This window comes from Macaca fascicularis, chromosome 20, assembly GCF_037993035.2.
Source record: "Macaca fascicularis isolate 582-1 chromosome 20, T2T-MFA8v1.1".
Taxonomy (NCBI): Eukaryota; Metazoa; Chordata; class Mammalia; order Primates; family Cercopithecidae; genus Macaca; species Macaca fascicularis.
This window is the reverse complement of record NC_088394.1, coordinates 15,226,900-15,245,570: the sequence shown is the minus strand read 5'-3', so window position 1 is coordinate 15,245,570 and position 18,671 is coordinate 15,226,900. Positions and strand designations below refer to the sequence as shown.

Sequence of the window (18,671 nt, the reverse complement as noted above, 5' to 3'; positions counted from 1 at the left end):
CTATGGCATGACTTTTAAAAATAAGATTTCTGTTAAATAAGCGTATTTTGGAGGGGGATGTATGATTTTTATTCTATACGTACAGGATCCTGGAAAGCATGTTCAGTTGTTCCTTCGTATCCATGGGAGATCGGTTCCAGGACTCCCTGCAGACTTCAAAATCCGGGCATGCTCAAGGCCTTGATATAAAATGCTATAATGTTTGCAAATAACCTATACATATCCTCCTGTATACTTAAAAACATCACTAGATTACTTATATGCCTAACGATGCAAATGCTATGTATGTAGTTGTTATATTGTGTATTGTTTAGGAAATAATGACAAGAAAAAAGTCTATGTGTTCATTACAGACGCAGTTTTTCTCCCAAATATTTTCCGTCTGTGTTGGTTAAATCCACAGATGCGAAACCCACAGATATAGAGGGCTGACAGTATTTCTTTTTTAACAGGCAAGATTTTTACAACAGTGGCTTATAAAATACCTGTTTGCTATAGGAGAATCATTATTGGTAAGACATGTGAATGTATGTTTTGTATAGATACCTTCTGATTTGAAAACTTGTAAAAGCAACTGACTTGTTTTTCTCTGAATCACTTAAGTCATCAAAAGCACCATGGAAATGTTTAATAATACTGACTGAGAATATTATTGTTTTCTGATTCCCCTTATGTGTTCAATTTGGAGACTTAGCCGTCTTATGTATCTCTGCTACAAAATGTTCATCAGACAGATTTAAGAGCGTGACAATAACTTGGACTCTCCTTAATTAGCATTCTTTAGGGCATTAACTGGTATGAGAATAGAGCAAAAAGCTTCCTGACTGCCAGAGAAGGATTCCCAAGTCCTTGATATAATTATAGCATTAAAGCGGCTGTTGTGTCCTGTGGTAGTTAGAATGTAGCCAGGAGAAAGGGAGTACTTGTGCTCTGGAGACCGAAGTTTCATGTTCTGTTACATTGTTTCTTATCCATATTACTGGCACTTGATTTTTATGTTTTAGGGCAGCAGTCTTTGGCACCAGGGACTGGTTTTGTGAAAGACAGTTTTTCCACAGAGCTAGGCGGAAGCTGGGGTGGGGAATGGTTTCGGGATGATTCAAGCACATTACATTTATTGTGTGCTTTATTTCAGTTATTATTACATTGTAATATATAATGAAATAATTATACAACTCACCATAATGTAGAATCAGTAGGAACCCTGACCTTGTTTTCCCACAACTAGACAGTCCCATCTGGGGATGATGGGAGACAGTGACAGTTTATCAGGTATTAGATTCTGGGAGTGCACAACCTAGATTCCTCATATGTGCAATTTACTATAGGGCTCATGTTCTTATGGGAATCTAATGCTGCCACTGATCTGACAGGATGCGGAGCTCAGGCAGTAATGCGAGCGATGGGGAGTGGCTGTAAAAACAGATGAAGCTTTGCTAGCTCACCTGCTGCTCATCTCCTGCTGCACAGCCTGGTTGTTTTAGGGCCTATGTTAGCTGGACCTAAGAATGTTTGCTTTATGATACGATATCAGAGTATTGAATAAATCTCTCTAATTTAATTGCGGTGCCACTTGTGAAAAATTACTTTCATTGTGCTCTCTCACCCCCTTCAAAAATTTGAAGTAAATCAATCTCATTGAAAATGTGAAAAAAGGCCAGGCACGGTGGCTGACACCTGTAATCCCAGCACTTTGGGAGGCCGAGGCAGGTGGATCACTTTATGCCAGGAGTTTGAGACCAGCCTGGCCAATATGGTAAAATCCTTTCTCTACTAACAATACAAAAATTAGCCAGGCATGGTGGCGCACACCTGTAGTCCCAGTTACTTGGGAGGCTGAGGCAGGAGAATTGCTTGTATCCATGGGGCAGAGGTTGTAGTCAGCCGAGATCATGCCCTTGCACTCCAGCCTGGACGAGAGAGTGAGACTCTGTCTCCAAAAAAAAAAAAAAAGTGAAAAATATTTGAAAATACAAAGAAAACAATTCAGCCATGATTTTACAACCTAGTAATGAAGTAAAATTTTGTATTTTCTGTCTGTTACTTTACGCTGTCTAGATGAGTATTTTCATATTATTTCCCCTTTAATTTTAGTTGACACATGATAATTGTACATATTTATGGGATTCAGAGTCATATTTCAATATATGTATACAGTATGTAATGATCAAATCATTAGCATATCCATCATCTTAAACATGTATTATATTTTTGTGTTGTGAACATTCAAACTTCTGTCTTCTAGCTTTTTGAAAATATACAATAAATTATAGTTAACCACATTCACCCTCCAGTGCTGCCAGAACATCAGAACACATTCCTCTTACCTAACTGTAATTTTGTAACCATTAACCAACCTCTCGCTATCCTCCCCTTCCCTCTATCCTTCCCCGCTTCTAATACCCACAATTATTCTCTCTACTTGAGCTCAAAGCTTTTCAGCTCCCACATACGAATCAGAACATACATTTGCCTTTCTATGCCTGCCATATTTTGCTTAACCTAATGTCCTCTAGGCTCATCCATGTTGCCATAAATGACAGAATGTCATTCTTTTTTATGGCTGAATAGTATTACATTGTGTATATATACCACATTTTCTTTATCCACTCATCTGTTGATGAACATTTAGGTTGATTCCTTATCTTAGCTATTGTGAATAGTGCTGCAGTAAACATGGGGGTGCAGGGTATGCCTTTGACTTTCTTTCCTTCAGATAAATTTCCACTAGTGGGATTGCTGAATTGTATGGTAGTTCTGTTTCTCATTTTTTGAGGAACTTCCATGCTGTCTTTCATAGTAGCCATCCTTATTTTCCATCCCACCAACAGTGTGTGAGAGTTCCTATTTCTCTACATTATCATCAGTCTTTGTTATTTTTTGTCTTTTTTATACTAGTCATTCTAACTGGGTTGAGATGGTATCTCACTGTGGTTTTGATTCACATTTCCCTGATGATTTAGTGATGTTGAACATTTTCTTGTGTTTGTTGCCATTTGTATGTCTTCTTTTGAGAAATGCCTTTTCCGTTTCTTTGCCTACTTTTTAATTGGATCATGTGGGTTCTTTGCCATTGAATTGTCTGAGTTCTTGTATATTCTGAATATTATTCTGAATATTCTTGTATATTCTGTCCCTTGTTGGATAGTTTGCAAATATTTTCTCATATTGATCAGGTTGTTTTTCATTCTGTTGATTGTTTCTTTTGCTGTGCAGAAGCATTTCAGTTTAATATAGTCTCATTTGTCTATTATTTTGTTGTTGCCTGTGCTTTGAAGTCTTAGCTATAAAATCTTTGAACCAATGTCCTTTAGCATTTGTCTAATGTTTTCTTCTAGTAGTTTTATAGTTTTGAGTCTTATGTTTAACATTTTTAATACTAATTAGGCTGAGACTTTAAATGCATTTTTGGTTCTGCTTTTTTAATTAACATCATGTCATGAGCATTTCACATGTCATTTATTTTTATTAGAAAAATTTAAAACTACATAGAATAGGAAAAAGTTGTTTAGTACCCTTCTCTTTATTAATAAAGATAATTGCTGATTCATATTTGATATTTATTTTTCAATTGTGTGTGTAGTATTTAAGTGTACGGTACATCTGTAGTATCAAGATTGCACAGCACACTTTAGAAAGCAGGTACCACTGTGCCTTATTTAGTGCCACGGTCATAATTCACTCTCTGGAAATATTTTAGGACTCTGGTCATAATAGGAGATGCAAAGCAGTGAGATTAATCTGCCAGTTTGCTCTTAGGCCACTAAGAAACTGAATATAAGGAAACATGCCTCTCTGATCCTTATTTCTGAGGCTTTTAATGTTTTGTTGTTGTTTTTGTCAGTAGATATAATGAAGCGGTTGATTAATATTAGCTGTTCTAGTCTTTACATGTTGACATTGTTTTCTCATACATGATTCCTGTTCTCTACAACTTCACGGTTTTAAAAAATGAAATCTGATTTTAGCAAATTTGAAATGTAAGTGAAATGTATTTGGAGGACTTTGTTATATAAATGGCTAATCCAGAATATAATATTATTTTGTAACAAAAATGCTACTGATAAATCTCTTAGGGTGATGGAACTATAGATGGATTTTATGTTCTTATGTTTTCTTCTATTTTCTGATTTTTCCATAGTGATAATGTGTAATACAATTTTTAAATTTAAGACTAAAAAAGCATTACATGCTTTTTTGTTTTTTAAATAAGTAAAGAAACACAGCAAAGAGAAACATCTTGCTTTTAAAACTCTTAATATGGCTAGCAGAGTACAGTAGTCCCTCCTCATCCATGGAGGATATATTCCGAGGCTCCAATCAAATGCCTGAAGCTGCAGATGTTATGAAAGCCTGTATGTACTCAGTTTTTCCTATACGTACATACCTATGATAAAGTTAAATTTATAAATTAGGCACAGGAAGAGATTAACAGTAATAACCAACAATAAAACAGAACATTTATAACAATATTCTTAATAAAAGCTATGTATATATCCTCTCTGGTTTTCTCAAAATATCTTATCATACTCTACTGCAGGAAACTGAAACTTTGGAAAGCAAAATCACAGATAAGGGGGAACTAACTGTAGCCCTTTTTTTGTTGCTGACTGTAATTATTTTATGGCATCTTTTTTTCTAATCATAAAATGTATAGCATTAGTTTCTCTGAATTTTCCATCAACTTTTTGGTTTAAATCTGCTATTCTGAAAAAGAATCTATTAAACATTTTTGATTTGTGATGTTTATTGATAATATTTCCACTGTTGAGTATTTTTACAACCTGTCTTTTCTTAGAAAAGATGTAATTTGTGTATCCTGGAAAGAAGCCCAAATATCACTTTAATAGCAGAGTGAATGTCACTTCATTTTGTTTAGCAACGACACTAGCAAATGCTAGACCACTGGAGTGTTAGGTAACTTAAAATTAATGGTGGTGGTGACCTGAGCACCTCAGACCAGGGGTTTACCCACATCTCATCTAGTACTCACTAACATCTACGTTAGTGAGTACTTTCAGGTGATAAGATTGTAAAAAGTAAACATGACTTAAAATAGTTATTTAGCCCGGGTGCGATGGCTCACGCCTGTAATCCCAGCACTTTGGGAGGCCGAGGCGGGCAGATCACCTGAGATCAGGAGGTTGAGACCAGCCTGACCAACATGGAGAAACCCTGTCTCTACTAAAAATACGAAATTAGCCAGGTGTGGTGGCGCACGCCTGTAATCCCACCTACTCGGGAGGCTGAGGCAGGAGAATCGCTTGAACCCAGGAGACGGAGGTTGCGGTGAGCCGAGATGGTACCACTGCACTCCAGCCTGGGCAACAAGAGTGAAACTCTGTCTCAAAAAAAAAAATTTAGGAACGAAACTTTATATTGTGCAGTCCAGCTATTAATAGTAGGAATGCCTTTAATCCTTTCTGCATGTGAAATGGAGCGATGTGGGGAACTTCACAGAAACTTGTTTTCAGATTGCGTCAGAGGCCAAGGAGCAGCTGCTACTCTGCTATGTAAAGGAACATAGAAAGACACTGTCATATAAAAAAAACTGAAAATGAGATTTTTCCCATAAGTCCTTTTTTGATATTATGTAGATAATTTAGAGAGAAGAGAAACAAATGATTGTAGCATATTATGTAGGGGGGAAAATGAGCTCATTATAGAATATCACTAATTTAAATAATTGTCTATTAATGCCCCAAATAAATTTGAATCGCTTTTAGTGCACATTGAAGTGCACATTTAGGTGTGCACTTTTGTCATTATATTTTAAGATGGACAGTAAGCCTCTTATTTCTTACTAATTTATCCTCGTGTAGTTTAGATACCATATGTTTATATGCCTAGTGTTCTTTGTAGTAACAACAGAATAATTAGGAAGGTAGTTTGCAAGATTTTTTAAACAATGGCTTTCATTTGAAACCTGCAGTATTATTCTTTGTGTTAAGTATTTTCTTTTTCTTTTTTTTTTTTTTTTGAGACAGGGTCTTACTCCGGTTGCCCAGGCTGGAGTGCAGTGGCGCAATCTTGGGTCACAGCAACCTTGACCTCCCGGGCTCAGATTACCCTCCTACCTCAGCCTTCTGAGTAGCTGGAACTACAGGAACATGCCACCATGCCTAATTTTTTGTATTTTTAGGAGAGATGGGGTTTCACCATGTTGCCCAGGCTGGTCTTGAACACCTGGACACAACCAGTTTGCCTGCCTCAGCCTCCTAAAGTGCTGAGATTACAGGCATGATCCACCATGCTTGGCCAGTATTTGCCTTTGTACTATTGAAGGACTGAGGGACTGAATTTAGATGTGGTAGATGAAATAATCGGCTTTCCATTCAAGAAATCAGTGTCTTGTGGTGCAGACAGGCGTGTAGACAACCAGTGCATCAGTGGCCACTGAGTGTTGTGATAAAGGGAAGTTGCTGGGGAGAGAGAACTGGCTCAAACTGGCAGGAAGATGCAGAAGAGGGTCACCGGGGAAGGTTTCTGGAGGAGATGATGGTGATGGCTGTGCTTGCCCTCCCGTCCTGAGTTGGAGTTGCTTAGTAGAGGAAGGCTGAGAAACCTGTGGTGGATTGTGGGACCAGTACATCCTTTGGCATGACTGAAACAGAGGGCACGTGGAGTGGAGCAGCTGTGGGGCAGGGGGGAGCTAGAACGTGGAAACACGGATTTTATTTGATTTGTTAAAAATCAGAGTTTGAATCTTGTCCCTTGTATAAACTTTGCTCTCATGTTGGTTGGGGGGATGTATTTATTCTTGATTAAAGCAAGTTTTATATTTTAATTTAATTTTATTTTTTAAGACAGGATCTCACTCTGACAGGGTCAAGCTGGAGTACAGCGGTACAATCATAGCTCACTCCTGCCTGGAACTCCTGGACTTAAGCGATCCTCCTGCCTTAGCCTCCCAAGTAGCTGGGAGTATAGGTGCATGCAACCACGCCTGCCTTTTTTTTTTTTTTGAAAAGAAATGGGATCTTTCTGTACACTCTTTCCCATGTGTGTAGGGTGGCATGGTAGCACAAAGTCAAAAGTAGATGAAAGTGATAGATGTACCCAAACAGTTTCTATGTATTTTTAAGCGTGTAGAAGGTTAGTCTTTGCATGTACTCTAGTTCACAACCTTTTCTAAGAGGCTGAGGCCAAATTGAATTTATCTGGGAAGTTGCCACATCTATAAATGCTACATAGGGTAATAAATGGGCCATTGGCTTCCAAGAATCAGTGACAGTGCACTTCAGTTCTTAATTTAGAGTTCATGAAAATTATCCCTTGACAAACAAGATTGCAAAAAAAGGAAACCCTATTAGATGGATTCATCTTTTTTTTTTTTTTTTTTTTTTTTTTTTTGAGATGGAGTCTTGTGCTGTCACTTAGGCTAGAGTGTGGTGGTGTGATCTCGCCTCACTGCAACCTGTGCCTTCCTGCCACCTCTGCCTCCTGGATTCTAGCAATTCTCCTGCCTCAGCCTAACCGAGTAACTAGGACTACAGGCACTAACCACCACTCCTGGCTAATTTTTGTATTTTTTTATATAAACGGGGTTTCCCTTTGTTGGCCAGGCTGGTCTCGAACTCCAAGTGATCAGCCTGCCTCAGCCTCCCAAAGTGCTGGGATTACAGGCATGAGACACCGTGCCTGGCCTACCTTTTGACAAATGTAAACTGTTGTTTCCACAAATGATGTGGGAGTGAGTCAAGGTGGGGAATGGATGAATGAATGCATGAATGAATGAATGAATGAATACAGATAACAAGTGTTTTTGTCTTCAGAAGAAGAGGCAGTATCAGTGTTTCCCACCCAGTAGACTTGGCTTCTCGGCATGGGGACTATGTCTTAGTCATTGTTCTCCATCCTTGGCATTTGGGATGGTGCTGGCACAGAGCTGGAGAGGGCTTTGAGGAGAGGTCTTGGTACAGTCCTTGGGAAGGGGCCAATTCTGGGATAGCCAAGAAGAGAGAGGAGCAAGGCACCCAACAGAGTGATGAACGAAGGCGGAAGTTTACGACAGTGTTTACCCAGTGAGGGTTGCACTCCCTCACTGGGTTGTGAAGTCATCTGAGTGAGTGGTGACCAGCATTTTTAATAAAATGGAAGAAGTTAAAAAATGTCAGTGTGTCTTATATAATAAAGATAGGTTTTTTTTCTTAATGTAATCTTTTTTTTCAGGGTTAGTTCTGTACGTACAGATGTACGTGTGTGTACTGAGTTATAATGCACATAGATTTCTCGTTGAGCGTTATGGTAAACAAAGTTTGAACTCAGGCAGTTCAGGAGAAGCATAGATTAAAGTCCTCATTTAAAGAAGAATTATTCTTTTCCAGGTGTGCAAAGCACAGTGGCAGGTGTTGGTGGGGTGGAGGGAAGCAGAGGTAACTGGCAGAGCTCTTCCTCCTCAGGTGCTGCCTCTCTCTAGAGCAGCCTCGGGCTCGGGATTCCTGTGGACAACTTCAGGAAGAAATGCTCATTCCTTCACCCTGTGGTCTCCACAGGTCTGGAGGAGACTTCTGTGCTGCTCTACAAGAGAAGGATGTCGTGATTAAAGCACAGTCCTCTCTCCATCCACCTTGCTTGGCTCCCCTTGAGGAAGCAGGATGAATAGCTTACCTGATGAGCAGAATCTGGAAGAGTCTGACAACCAAGGGCCATTTGACAAGTGGATGGGGCCACTGCATTGAAGAAGGCAGGCCTGGAAACCAGCTGCTGGGGTCTCTTCTGGAAGCTGAGATTAAGGAATCATTTAGAGTTTAGAGGCCACTTGCAGTTGTCATGATGGGGTCTTGTGGTCTGAATTTCTGGATTTCTGTAGGGATGGCATCACCTATAGGAGGAAGCCCCATTTGGACCTCACACCCAAGATCCATCTCCAGCACAGTCTACCAAGGAGTCCCATGCTTGAGCGGAACAGGAAGGCGATGCCGAGTCCTCATGGGCTCCATAAGAGGATGATAGTCCTCGTTAGAACCATCAGAGGACGATACTCCCTACCTGCCAACAAGTACCAGTGGGAGATATGGTTGGGCCACTGTCTGATACTTTATTGCTGCACCATCACATTTGGACTTTGTAAACAGCAGAGAACCTTTTGCACAACCAGGGGAATGGATGTGACTCTGATGACACGATAAGGAATTTCTTTCATAGGGCGCAGCGGGCTCCAATGTCAGAGGGCTGAGAGACTGGGAGTGGCTGCAGTGTGCCCAGAAGTGGAGCAGTAGCCAGTAGTGACCTATAGTTAAAGTGTTTTCTATTCCGTGACTGATCTGTGAGGGTGTTTAGTTGCTACTGACATTGTTCGGATTTTATGGAAACTACATTTTCAACTTTGCCACCCATCTGGATTACAAAACTTGAAATGCTCCAGATGTAACTTTGTGTCTTAATTCCTTTTCACCAACCAGAAGGTGGTGCTGTCGTGCTGGCAACCAATCCACCTTTCCAACTTCAAGTAAAACTTACTGAAATGCTTATTCATGCTAAGTAATGTGGACAGACTTAGCATTCGGATTCAACAGTGTATCTCTCCTGCAGTTATGCGGAAGCCTTCAGAGTTCAGAGCTGGAGAAGCCTGGCACACGGACCTTGGTTAGGCACTTGCTTAGGGCCAGTTTTGCACCGAGGGTGAAGTGACACTCTTATAGGAGTCAGGGTGAAGATGTCTGCTGAGTGCTGCTTGATCTGTGTCCAGTCTTCCATGAAACAGTTAAAGAATTGTGACTAGAGATGAGAGAAGTCTCTGTAAAGAGAAAACTTTTTTTCCCTCGTTTCTTACGGGGAAAGATCTGTACCTAGAGGAAAACTCATGAATCCAGTTTATAAGAAATACTTATAAAGTAATCATTAGTAATTATTTAAAGTAATTAATTGAATACTCAACTAGTTGAAGTACCCAAACAATCTCTCGGGTTATGTTAGCCACTTGAAGGAAATAAAATTTAAATAAAATTATTTTATTTAAAAATAAAATGGTGTTTGATGTAACCTCTCTGAGTCCTTAGCTCAAGAGGTTAAAGTGGAGAAGAGAAAATTCATTTTACCAGGCTGGGGAGAATTCAGTGAGATAATGAAGGTAAAGTTCTCGACATAGTGCCTGGCATTAGCTGCTTGGTAAATGTTCATTTTCCACCCCCCACATCACTCTATTCAGGAATCCAGACAATTAAAATATCACAAAGTCAATTTTGTAAAAAAGATGTATTGCTGCATCATGGAGACTGTGAGTGTAAAGGTCTTGGTGTTTGTATGTATGACTGGCTTGCAAAATGACAGCATGTCCCTCAGGTAGGGCCATGTTTGTTGCTCTAAGTGACTTGCAGGTCTTCTCCTGTCTGTACCTTTTAAACGAGACAAAAGCTGCTGGCAGAATGATTTTTAGTTGTCTTTCCTTTTCTTTCCCATGACTTCCTACAGCTGGATTGCCATTCTAATTAATCTCTTATCAGTGCAGTCAGGGGTCTCCTTTGGAGCCTCTTGCGGGGGTCCCACTTCAGCAGTTACTAGAGCAGCTTTCTGTTACCGAGGTTAACTTTTGAGTAGGTTCATAAGGAATGTGAGGATTCCATAGGCACAGGAGAAGTTTGCTGTAAGGTGAAGTTGTACTTGTTAGGGCTATGGATTTATTCTGACACTCAGTTTGGGCAGCTGGTTTGGGCATGGTTTTAAAAATACAGTCAGTCCTCATTATTCACAGATTCTGTATTTGTGAATTCAGATATTCACATTTTTTGTAACTCACAATTCAGTTTTCACGTGCTTTTGTGGTCATCCCCAGGGATATGCAGGTTGGGAAAATTTTGTATTGCCCAACATGTGCTCCCAGCCAAAGCTGAAGGAGACCACATTCTGCCTTCCAGTTTCTGCTCTTGTGCTGTAAACATGGCTCCTTTTCACAGGCTTTTTGTGCCAGTTTTTTGTTTTGAATTTTTGTCCTTTTTATTAGTAATTTTGCTGTTGAAAATGACCCCAAAGCGTAGTATTAGAGGGATACCCAGTGTTCCTGAATGCAAGAAGGCTGTGAGGTGCCTTACAGAGAAAATACGTGTTAGATGAGCTTTGTTCACACATGAGTTATAGTGCTGTTGGCGATTAGTTCAGTGTTAATGAATCAACAATATATTCACTAAGATGTCTTTAAACAGAAACACACATAAAACAAGATAATGTATTGATCGGTTGATGAAAATGTGACCAGAAGCTTGTAGGACCCTAATCTTGTATTTCCCTAGAAACAATGACTCAGCATTTGCTAATTGAGCTTTCATGATATCAAAAAGAAAAAAAATTATGACAGATTTTGTTTAAAAATCATGATTGGCTTTATTTGCAGTTCTAGAATGGGACAACAACTCATTTTATAAAATAGAACGGGTGTTCCAATGAGCTGGGCAGAGGAGGTTGGTTTTATACATAGAGAATGGTTGAAGAAAACAGAAACAGAAAACAAAAAGCAGATTGGTCATTTCAGAGTTACTTTCCTTGTAAAGGTTAAAGCAGAGGGAACTCAATTTATCATGTCAGGTAAAACTGGCTTGTTTGGAGATTTAACTATTTACTCTCGTTTGGATTCCCCACAAGGTCAGATAGAGAAATTAGTTTCAGCTTGATGACATGGAACTTTAACATGAGTGACTCCATTTCAGTTTGGGCTATTGGGCCTAGTTACAGGAGCTCAGTCCAAACCATTGACTTCTATACATTTTATTTAACAAAGAAGACTTTATAGAATATAGCTGCAAGACTGGAGTGTTTGTTGCTCTCTGCCTTCCTTTCTTCACCAGGGTGTTTGACCCAACACCGTTAGGAAGAGGATTTCTGGGCTGTCTACTTTTTATTTTTTATTTTTATTTATTTATTTATTTATTTATTTATTTATTTATTTATTTGAGACGGCGTCTCGTTCTGTTGCCCAGGCTGGAGTGCAGTGGCCGGATCTCAGCTCACTGCAAGCTCCGCCTCCCAGGTTTACGCCATTCTCCTGCCTCAGCCTCCCGAGTAGCTGGGACTACAGGTGCCCGCCACCTCGCCCGGCTAGTTTTTTGCATTTTTTTTAGTAGAGACGGGGTTTCACCATGTTAGCCAGGATGGTCCCGATTTCCTGACCTCGTGATCCGCCCGTCTCGGCCTCCCAAAGTGCTGGGATTACAGGCTTGAGCCACCGCGCCCGGCCTGTCTACTTTTAATTTGCTTTTAAAGGAGAGGTACTTAACTCAGAGCTTCTGGAGAGTCATTCTGGTTCTTGCCTGACAAGAGAAATGCTGCAAAAATGGGCTGGCTGCAGGCAGGCCCGGCCACTCCTGGCCCAACTTTAACCCTGGCACGGTGACCATGGGCGGCTCTAAGTACTGCATAGTTAGGTGAACAGAGACATAGGAGACAACTGTTGAATTTGACTTTAATTGAAGATGATGTTGCTTTATTCTTTTCTTGATAGTTTATTTTCTGCAGATGAATCTCCTTATTGTGGATTACAGCCTTGACTTTTCCTTTGTGTGATGAAGTTTGAGAAAACCAGGGATGTATGGTTTACTTTGCCAGCCTCTTCATTTCAGATGCTTAACTTGCACCTTGGCCCCTTTAGAAGAAAGCGGCCTGAGATAGGAGCTGAGTAAAAACAGTGGATGATTTATTTAATTCTTTTGGCAGGTTCTTGGGAAGAGTAACATGTAGTCAATTTGGTTATAGGTGGTGGCTCACGCCTGTAATCCCAGCACTTTGGGAGGCTGAGGTGGGTGAATCACTTGAGGTCAGGAGTTCAAGACCAGCCTGGCCAACATGGTGAAACCCCGCCTCTACTAAATATACAGAAAAAGTTAGCCGGGCCTGGTGGTGCACACCTGTAATCCTAGCTACTCAGGGAGCTGAGCTGGGAGGATTGCTTGAACCCAGGAGGTGGAGGTGCAGTGAGCCAGGATCGCACCACTGTACACTCTAGTTTGGGCTTCAGAGCAAGACTCCATCTCAAAAAAAAAAAAAAAGAAAGAAAGAAAAAAAATTTGGTTGAAATCATGGTAGAGCACTCAGTGTCCTTCCTATTAGGCAATCTTTCTTTTCAACTCTGTGCATATGACAGTACAATCTTTTCCTGGTGGAGCCTACAATTAAGGAGAGTGTTGCTTTTAGGTCTGTTGAGCGAACTGAATCTCTGGATTCACTGAGCCGCTCTGTGATAGGCTTGCAGGGCCCCTTTGCAGGTAGGTGATAATGAAGAGAGGGTGCCATGAATAGAAGGGACATGCTGAGGGGAGGGTCCTCTGTCCCCGCAGAGCACACAGCCTCCATGCCACTGCCTTCCCTCATGACCTGGAAGCTTGATTCATGGTCCCTGTTTGCTTGCTGTGCTGACCTTCATTTGAACGGGATGTTTGTGCATCCCACCTTGATGGGAATAATTGGGTTCACTGCCTTCCCATCATAGAAGGGTTGTCCCTTCTGTGACCACTGCATTAAGGGTTACAAAATACCACATCAGTATTAAGTGCTGGAAACTGATGAGTCTTGGACAACTTTAAACTAGGCATCCTGAGTTTTCCAGAGACATCCTTATCTTTCAGATGGGAGGGAGTCATCTGTTTCATTTCTTGGGGGACAGCCTTTATCCCTTGATGCATTTACTTTTTCATCTGTAGAGGGGCACATTTACTAGCTTAAGAACTTAATCCGGATCTTTTTCTTAGAGATCTTCATACTGAAATTCCATTGCAAGATTATCTGTAAGTATTCTGGACAACTTCAGACAAACTGAAACAAGGAAATTTAACACTCCTCATATTTTATAGTAGTAGTTGTTTCTATTATAGACTTTCAAAATCTGACATTGTTTGAGTCCTTCTCTTTTCTCATGAAATTATATCCCCCTTCCTCCCTATTCCATATGCTGGGTTGCACTATATTATTTAAAGGAGAGATTCATCTTGATATACAAAGGAAATAAGAGTTTCATTTTATGTATATGATGTTCTGTGTTGTCTGGTAATAGAAAGATTTAATGGATCTGAACAAGGAAAGACACACATAAAAACCATGAAGCAGGATCCGAGTGGCACTGAATGATGGCTGTATTTTGCTGATGTTAACTACTTGGAGAAATTTTTATACGCAGTTGATTAATCAGTTTTCATATTGTTTCTGAGATATTTTAATTGAATAATGTTTGGGAAATTACATTCTAGTGGAGATAAAATATCTTAAGTAACATATTTTAAGTAAATGTAAAGAGTTTCCTTTAAATTATCAGTAGGTTTCTAATTTTAGTTAAAGGAACTTTTCCCCTCCTTGTCTTTCCCCACTTTGAATGCTTTGCAAGCAGTTTGAAAAGTGATTATGTTCAAGCGTGGTCTTTGTCTTCTTATCTTGATAAATCAAATACTCTTAATGCTGCAGTTTAGCAGCAGCAGTAAACAGCTGCCCCTAGGAGTAAAGATCTTTTTCATAATTCATGTTTGGACAGGAAGGTGTACCTAGTAATGAATCTTGATGATCTAAACCGCCAGTGATGGACCAAGGGTATGATGACATACTGGTTTGCCTTCAGGCCTTGGCCGTTCTTAAACAAACAAAATAAAGACGTCATAACCAGGTAGCTGTCTTGGGGAAACAACACTCCATGAAATATTTTAAGTGTCTTAGGCTAAGAAAAGTGAGAATTTTAATACATCACAAGTTAGAATCAACTACAGTCATATGCTACATAATGACATTTCAATCAACTATGGACTGCACACACCACAGTGGCCCCGTAAGATTGTAATACCATATTTTTACTGTACCTTCTCTGTGTTTAGATAAACAAATACTTAACCATTGTGTTACAGTTGCCTACAGTATTCAGTACCATGCTGTGCAGGTTTGTAGCCTAGGATCAATAGGCTATACTGTATAGTCCAGGCGGGTAGTAGGCTGCACCATCTAGTGTAAGTGCTCCCTATGGTGTTCACACAACAATGCATTCCTCAGAACATACCCTCTCATTAGGCGACACGTGACTATACTTAGGTTGTTTCAGGACCTCCCTGTCCTCTGAATGACGGAGCCCTTTATGTCCCTAATCCTTCTGTCACTTCTGGGAGGCTCAAAGAGGCAGGCAGGTTTTGTTTTCCTTCAGTTAGCTGTTCTGTCTTTGATATTAAATGCAATAATCATTTCATGTTCTGTATAAATCTTTAGGCTTTTCTGTGTCTGATCTCTCTACGTATGTGCAGTATTAATTTTAGGTCAGCAGGAGGATAGGCTTCTCCGACTGTGTTCAGAGAAATGGGGCAGAAAGCAGAGATTGCTCTAATTTGCATCCTGTCCTGACTGTATTTTCTGATTGTATTGCATTGTGTTAGAGAATGTGGTTAAGACAGTGTGTGCTATTTGTTGAGTCTTGCTTTATGGCCTAGTCAGGTTTTGTAAATGTGCAAAGTTTGTTTGAAAGTACATTTTCTAATTGTTAAGTGTAGGGTTTGTCAGAAATGTCCCAGTCTTCTATATATTTACTAATTATTTTTGTTTGCTTGACATGAGTTTATAATTGGGGGATATATGTGTATGTATAGTTCATGTGTGTGTGTGTGTGTACTTGTTAGTTTTTCTTTATAATTCTGTCAGTTTTTGCTTTGCATAGTTTAATGCTATTTTTCTAATTAGTGGTTTGTTGTTTGGGGTTTTTTTTGTCCTGAACTCATTTTGTCTGATAACTTTATGTCAAGGTTTTCCTTTTTTTTTTTTTTTTTTTTTAAGTATTTGCCTGATACATCTTTTTCATCCTTTTACTTCTGAATTTCTTTCTGAGTAGCTTTTTTTTTTTTTTTTTTTTTTTTTTTGAGACGGAGTCTCGCTGTATCGCCCACGCTGGAGTGCAGTGGCGCGATCTCTGCTCACTGCAAGCTCCACCTCCCGGGTTTACGCCATTCTCCCGCCTCAGCCTCCAAGTAGCTGGGACTACAGGCGCCCGCCACCTCGCCCGGCTAGTTTTTTGTATTTTTAGTAGAGACGGGGTTTCACCATGTTAGCCAGGATGGTCTCGATCTTCTGACCTCGTGATCCACCCGCCTCGGCCTCCCAAAGTGCTGGGATTACAGGCTTGAGCCACCGTGCCCGGCCCTGAGTAGCTTTTTATGTGCCTTTTGTGAAGAGCATCTAGATGTAAATTTGCTTTTCTTCAATCTGAGAATCTGTCTTTCAAATGGTGAATTGGGTCCATTCATCTTTACTATTGCCAGGTGTTTTCTTTGTTCCTTTTTTCTTAGCACCCACTTGTGGAGCAGGCTTGAGATGAGATTTCTCTTTATAAACCTTTGTCTCCCTACCCCAGGCCATGGACAGGGAGCGTTGGTTGCCATTTCTCTGGACTGGTTGTTGTTCTTGCCTTCTTTGCTTGGAGAGGGCAGCCTTTCTGTGTGCCCAGCTTGATGCAGTGACCTTGTTCCAGCTTCCTGTGCCACACAGGTCTGAGGCCATGCCTGGATCTGTGTGACTTCTGGATATTGGCCCCTGTACCTGGTCTTGTTTTCGCCTTTTTTCCACTGGAGCTACCCGAGCCCACTCTTTCTCTTAAGCCCTGGCTTTATATTTTCTCTTATTTCTCCCCTTCCTGCTTCCCTCTTATTGAGAGACCAAGTCTCACTGTGCTGCCCAGGCTGGCCTTAAACTCCAGGACTCAAGCCGTCCTTCTGCCTCAGCCTTCCAGGTAGCCAGGATTTCAGGTGTGTGCCACCATGCCTGGCTCTTTTCTCTCTTATTTCTGACACCTGATATTTGTGCATTTAGGAAAAAAAGTTCTAATTATCCTTTAATACTCCTATACACTCCTAGTGGGAAGAGGCTCTACCTTAGCTCAGCCTACCTACCTCACCCCAATTCTGTTTGGTTCTTGATGTGCAAATGATGTCTGTGGCTAAAGATCTCTCTGTAGTATTGGTGTTTGAGCTTTTCTTGTTTTTACCTGCTAGACTATTTTTACCTTTGACTTAGCTCCTTAGTAATACAGTCATAAGCTTAATAAACAGGGGCCACCTTCTGAGAAATGCATTGTTAGGCATTTTCATTGTATGAACATCATTGTGTACTTAAACCTGTATGGTACAGCCTACAGTCCTAGACTACCAGGAGTAGCCTGTTGCTTCTAGGCTGCCCACCTGTACAGCATGTTACTGTACCGATTACAGTAGGCAGTTGTAATGCAATGGTATTTGTATATCTAAACATAGAAAAGATATAGTATCATAATCTTATGGGACCATCATATATATATATATGGGGGGTCCACTGTTGACTGAGACGTCAATAGATGGTGATTACATGTTTTCTTTCTTTTTTTTTTTGAGATGAAGTTTTGCTCTTGTTGCCCAGGCTGGAGTGCAATGGTGCAATCTTGGCTTAGCACAACCTCCACCTCCTGGGTTGCAATTCTCCTGCCTCAGCCTCCCTCCTGTGTAGCTGGGATTACAGGCATGTACCACTACACCTGGCTAATTTTGTATTTTTGGTAGAGACGGGGTTTCTTGTTGGTCAGACTGGTCTCAAACTCCCGACTTCAGGTGATCCGCCCGCCGTGGCCTCCCAAAGTGCTGGGATTACAGGCGTGAGCCACTGCACCCGGCCAGTTACATATATTTAACACATATTCCAAATGGAAAACAAAAGCGTTCCTGTGACTGTGAACCGATGTTCAGTGGAGTGGCTCTGTGTGTTTATTTCCTGACATGTGACTTTGCACAGGCTTTACCGCATGTCAGAGATTTGCCAAGCTGGAGGATGGGGTGACACAGGGACCTGCAGGCCATAGAATTTTTTGGCAACCGTCGTTTACTTTCAGAGAACGGCTGCAAGAGATTGAGTTTGGGGATATGTGTGCTTTGTTAGAGCTTGAATTCCTAATCCTCGTGAGTGTGAAAGCTCTGAGGAAGCCCAGATCTGGCTCATGTCTTAGTCAGGGCTGAGGCCTCATCTTCATTATTCTAAAGGGAAAAGAAGAGGAAATTCTCTGTTGTCTGTCAAGTACTCTATTTTGCTTTGTTTTTCATATGAAAAAGAAAAGGGAATGTTTAGTTTGCCAAAGTGTACATTATAGCAGCCCTTAATAGAGCTGAAAAGCAGTGAAAGTGAAAATGGTATTCTGATAAAAATCTTTTACCTTGCTGAAGCTATTTGGAGAAACTAGACTAGAGAATTAAAGGATAAAGCTTTGTGTTACCAGAGAGGCCAACACCATGGCTATGACAGTGGCCAGTCTCCTCCATGCTCAGAGGGACAACCTGTTGCACTCACATTGTTTGTTTGGTTGAACTTTTTGTTGTGGAAAAAAATGTCCAAGACACACACACCATAAAGAAGAATATAGTGACAAGTCTGTACTCACCCCCCACCCCTTTAGCCACTTATCATGGCCAGTCCTGTTTCATCTCTACAAACACCTGCTCTCTCACTTTTTGTTTTATTTTGAAGCTAGATCCATATCACATTCACTGGGCAATATTCCAGTGTGTATCTCTTAAAAACAGATTCTTTTTTTTTTTTTTTGAGACAGGGTTTCACTCCCATCACCCAGGCTGGAGTGCAGTGGTGCGATCTCCACTCGCTGCAACCTCCACCTCCCAGGCTTAAGCTGTTCTCCTGCCTCAGCCTCCCTAGTAGCTGGGACTACAGGCGCATGTCACTGTACCTGGCTAATTTTTGTTAGAGACAGG

General features: G+C 40.6%; 1 protein-coding gene across 18 annotated transcripts in view; it reads left to right on the top strand.

The window, feature by feature from the left end:
- The window catches only part of PARN (poly(A)-specific ribonuclease), a 199,986-nt gene that overhangs the window by 89,838 nt on the left and 91,477 nt on the right, over window positions 1-18,671 (top strand). Inside the window, exon 22 of one of the 18 annotated variants that reach the window (XM_045382207.3) lies at window positions 8,496-9,969. The exons of the other annotated variants lie outside the window; for them this stretch is intronic. Coding sequence (XP_045238142.2) covers window positions 8,496-8,542 — 47 coding nt within the window. The 3' untranslated portion in view covers window positions 8,543-9,969. Of the gene's footprint in view, window positions 1-8,495; window positions 9,970-18,671 lie in introns of those variants that run through there. 18 annotated transcript variants of the gene reach the window in all.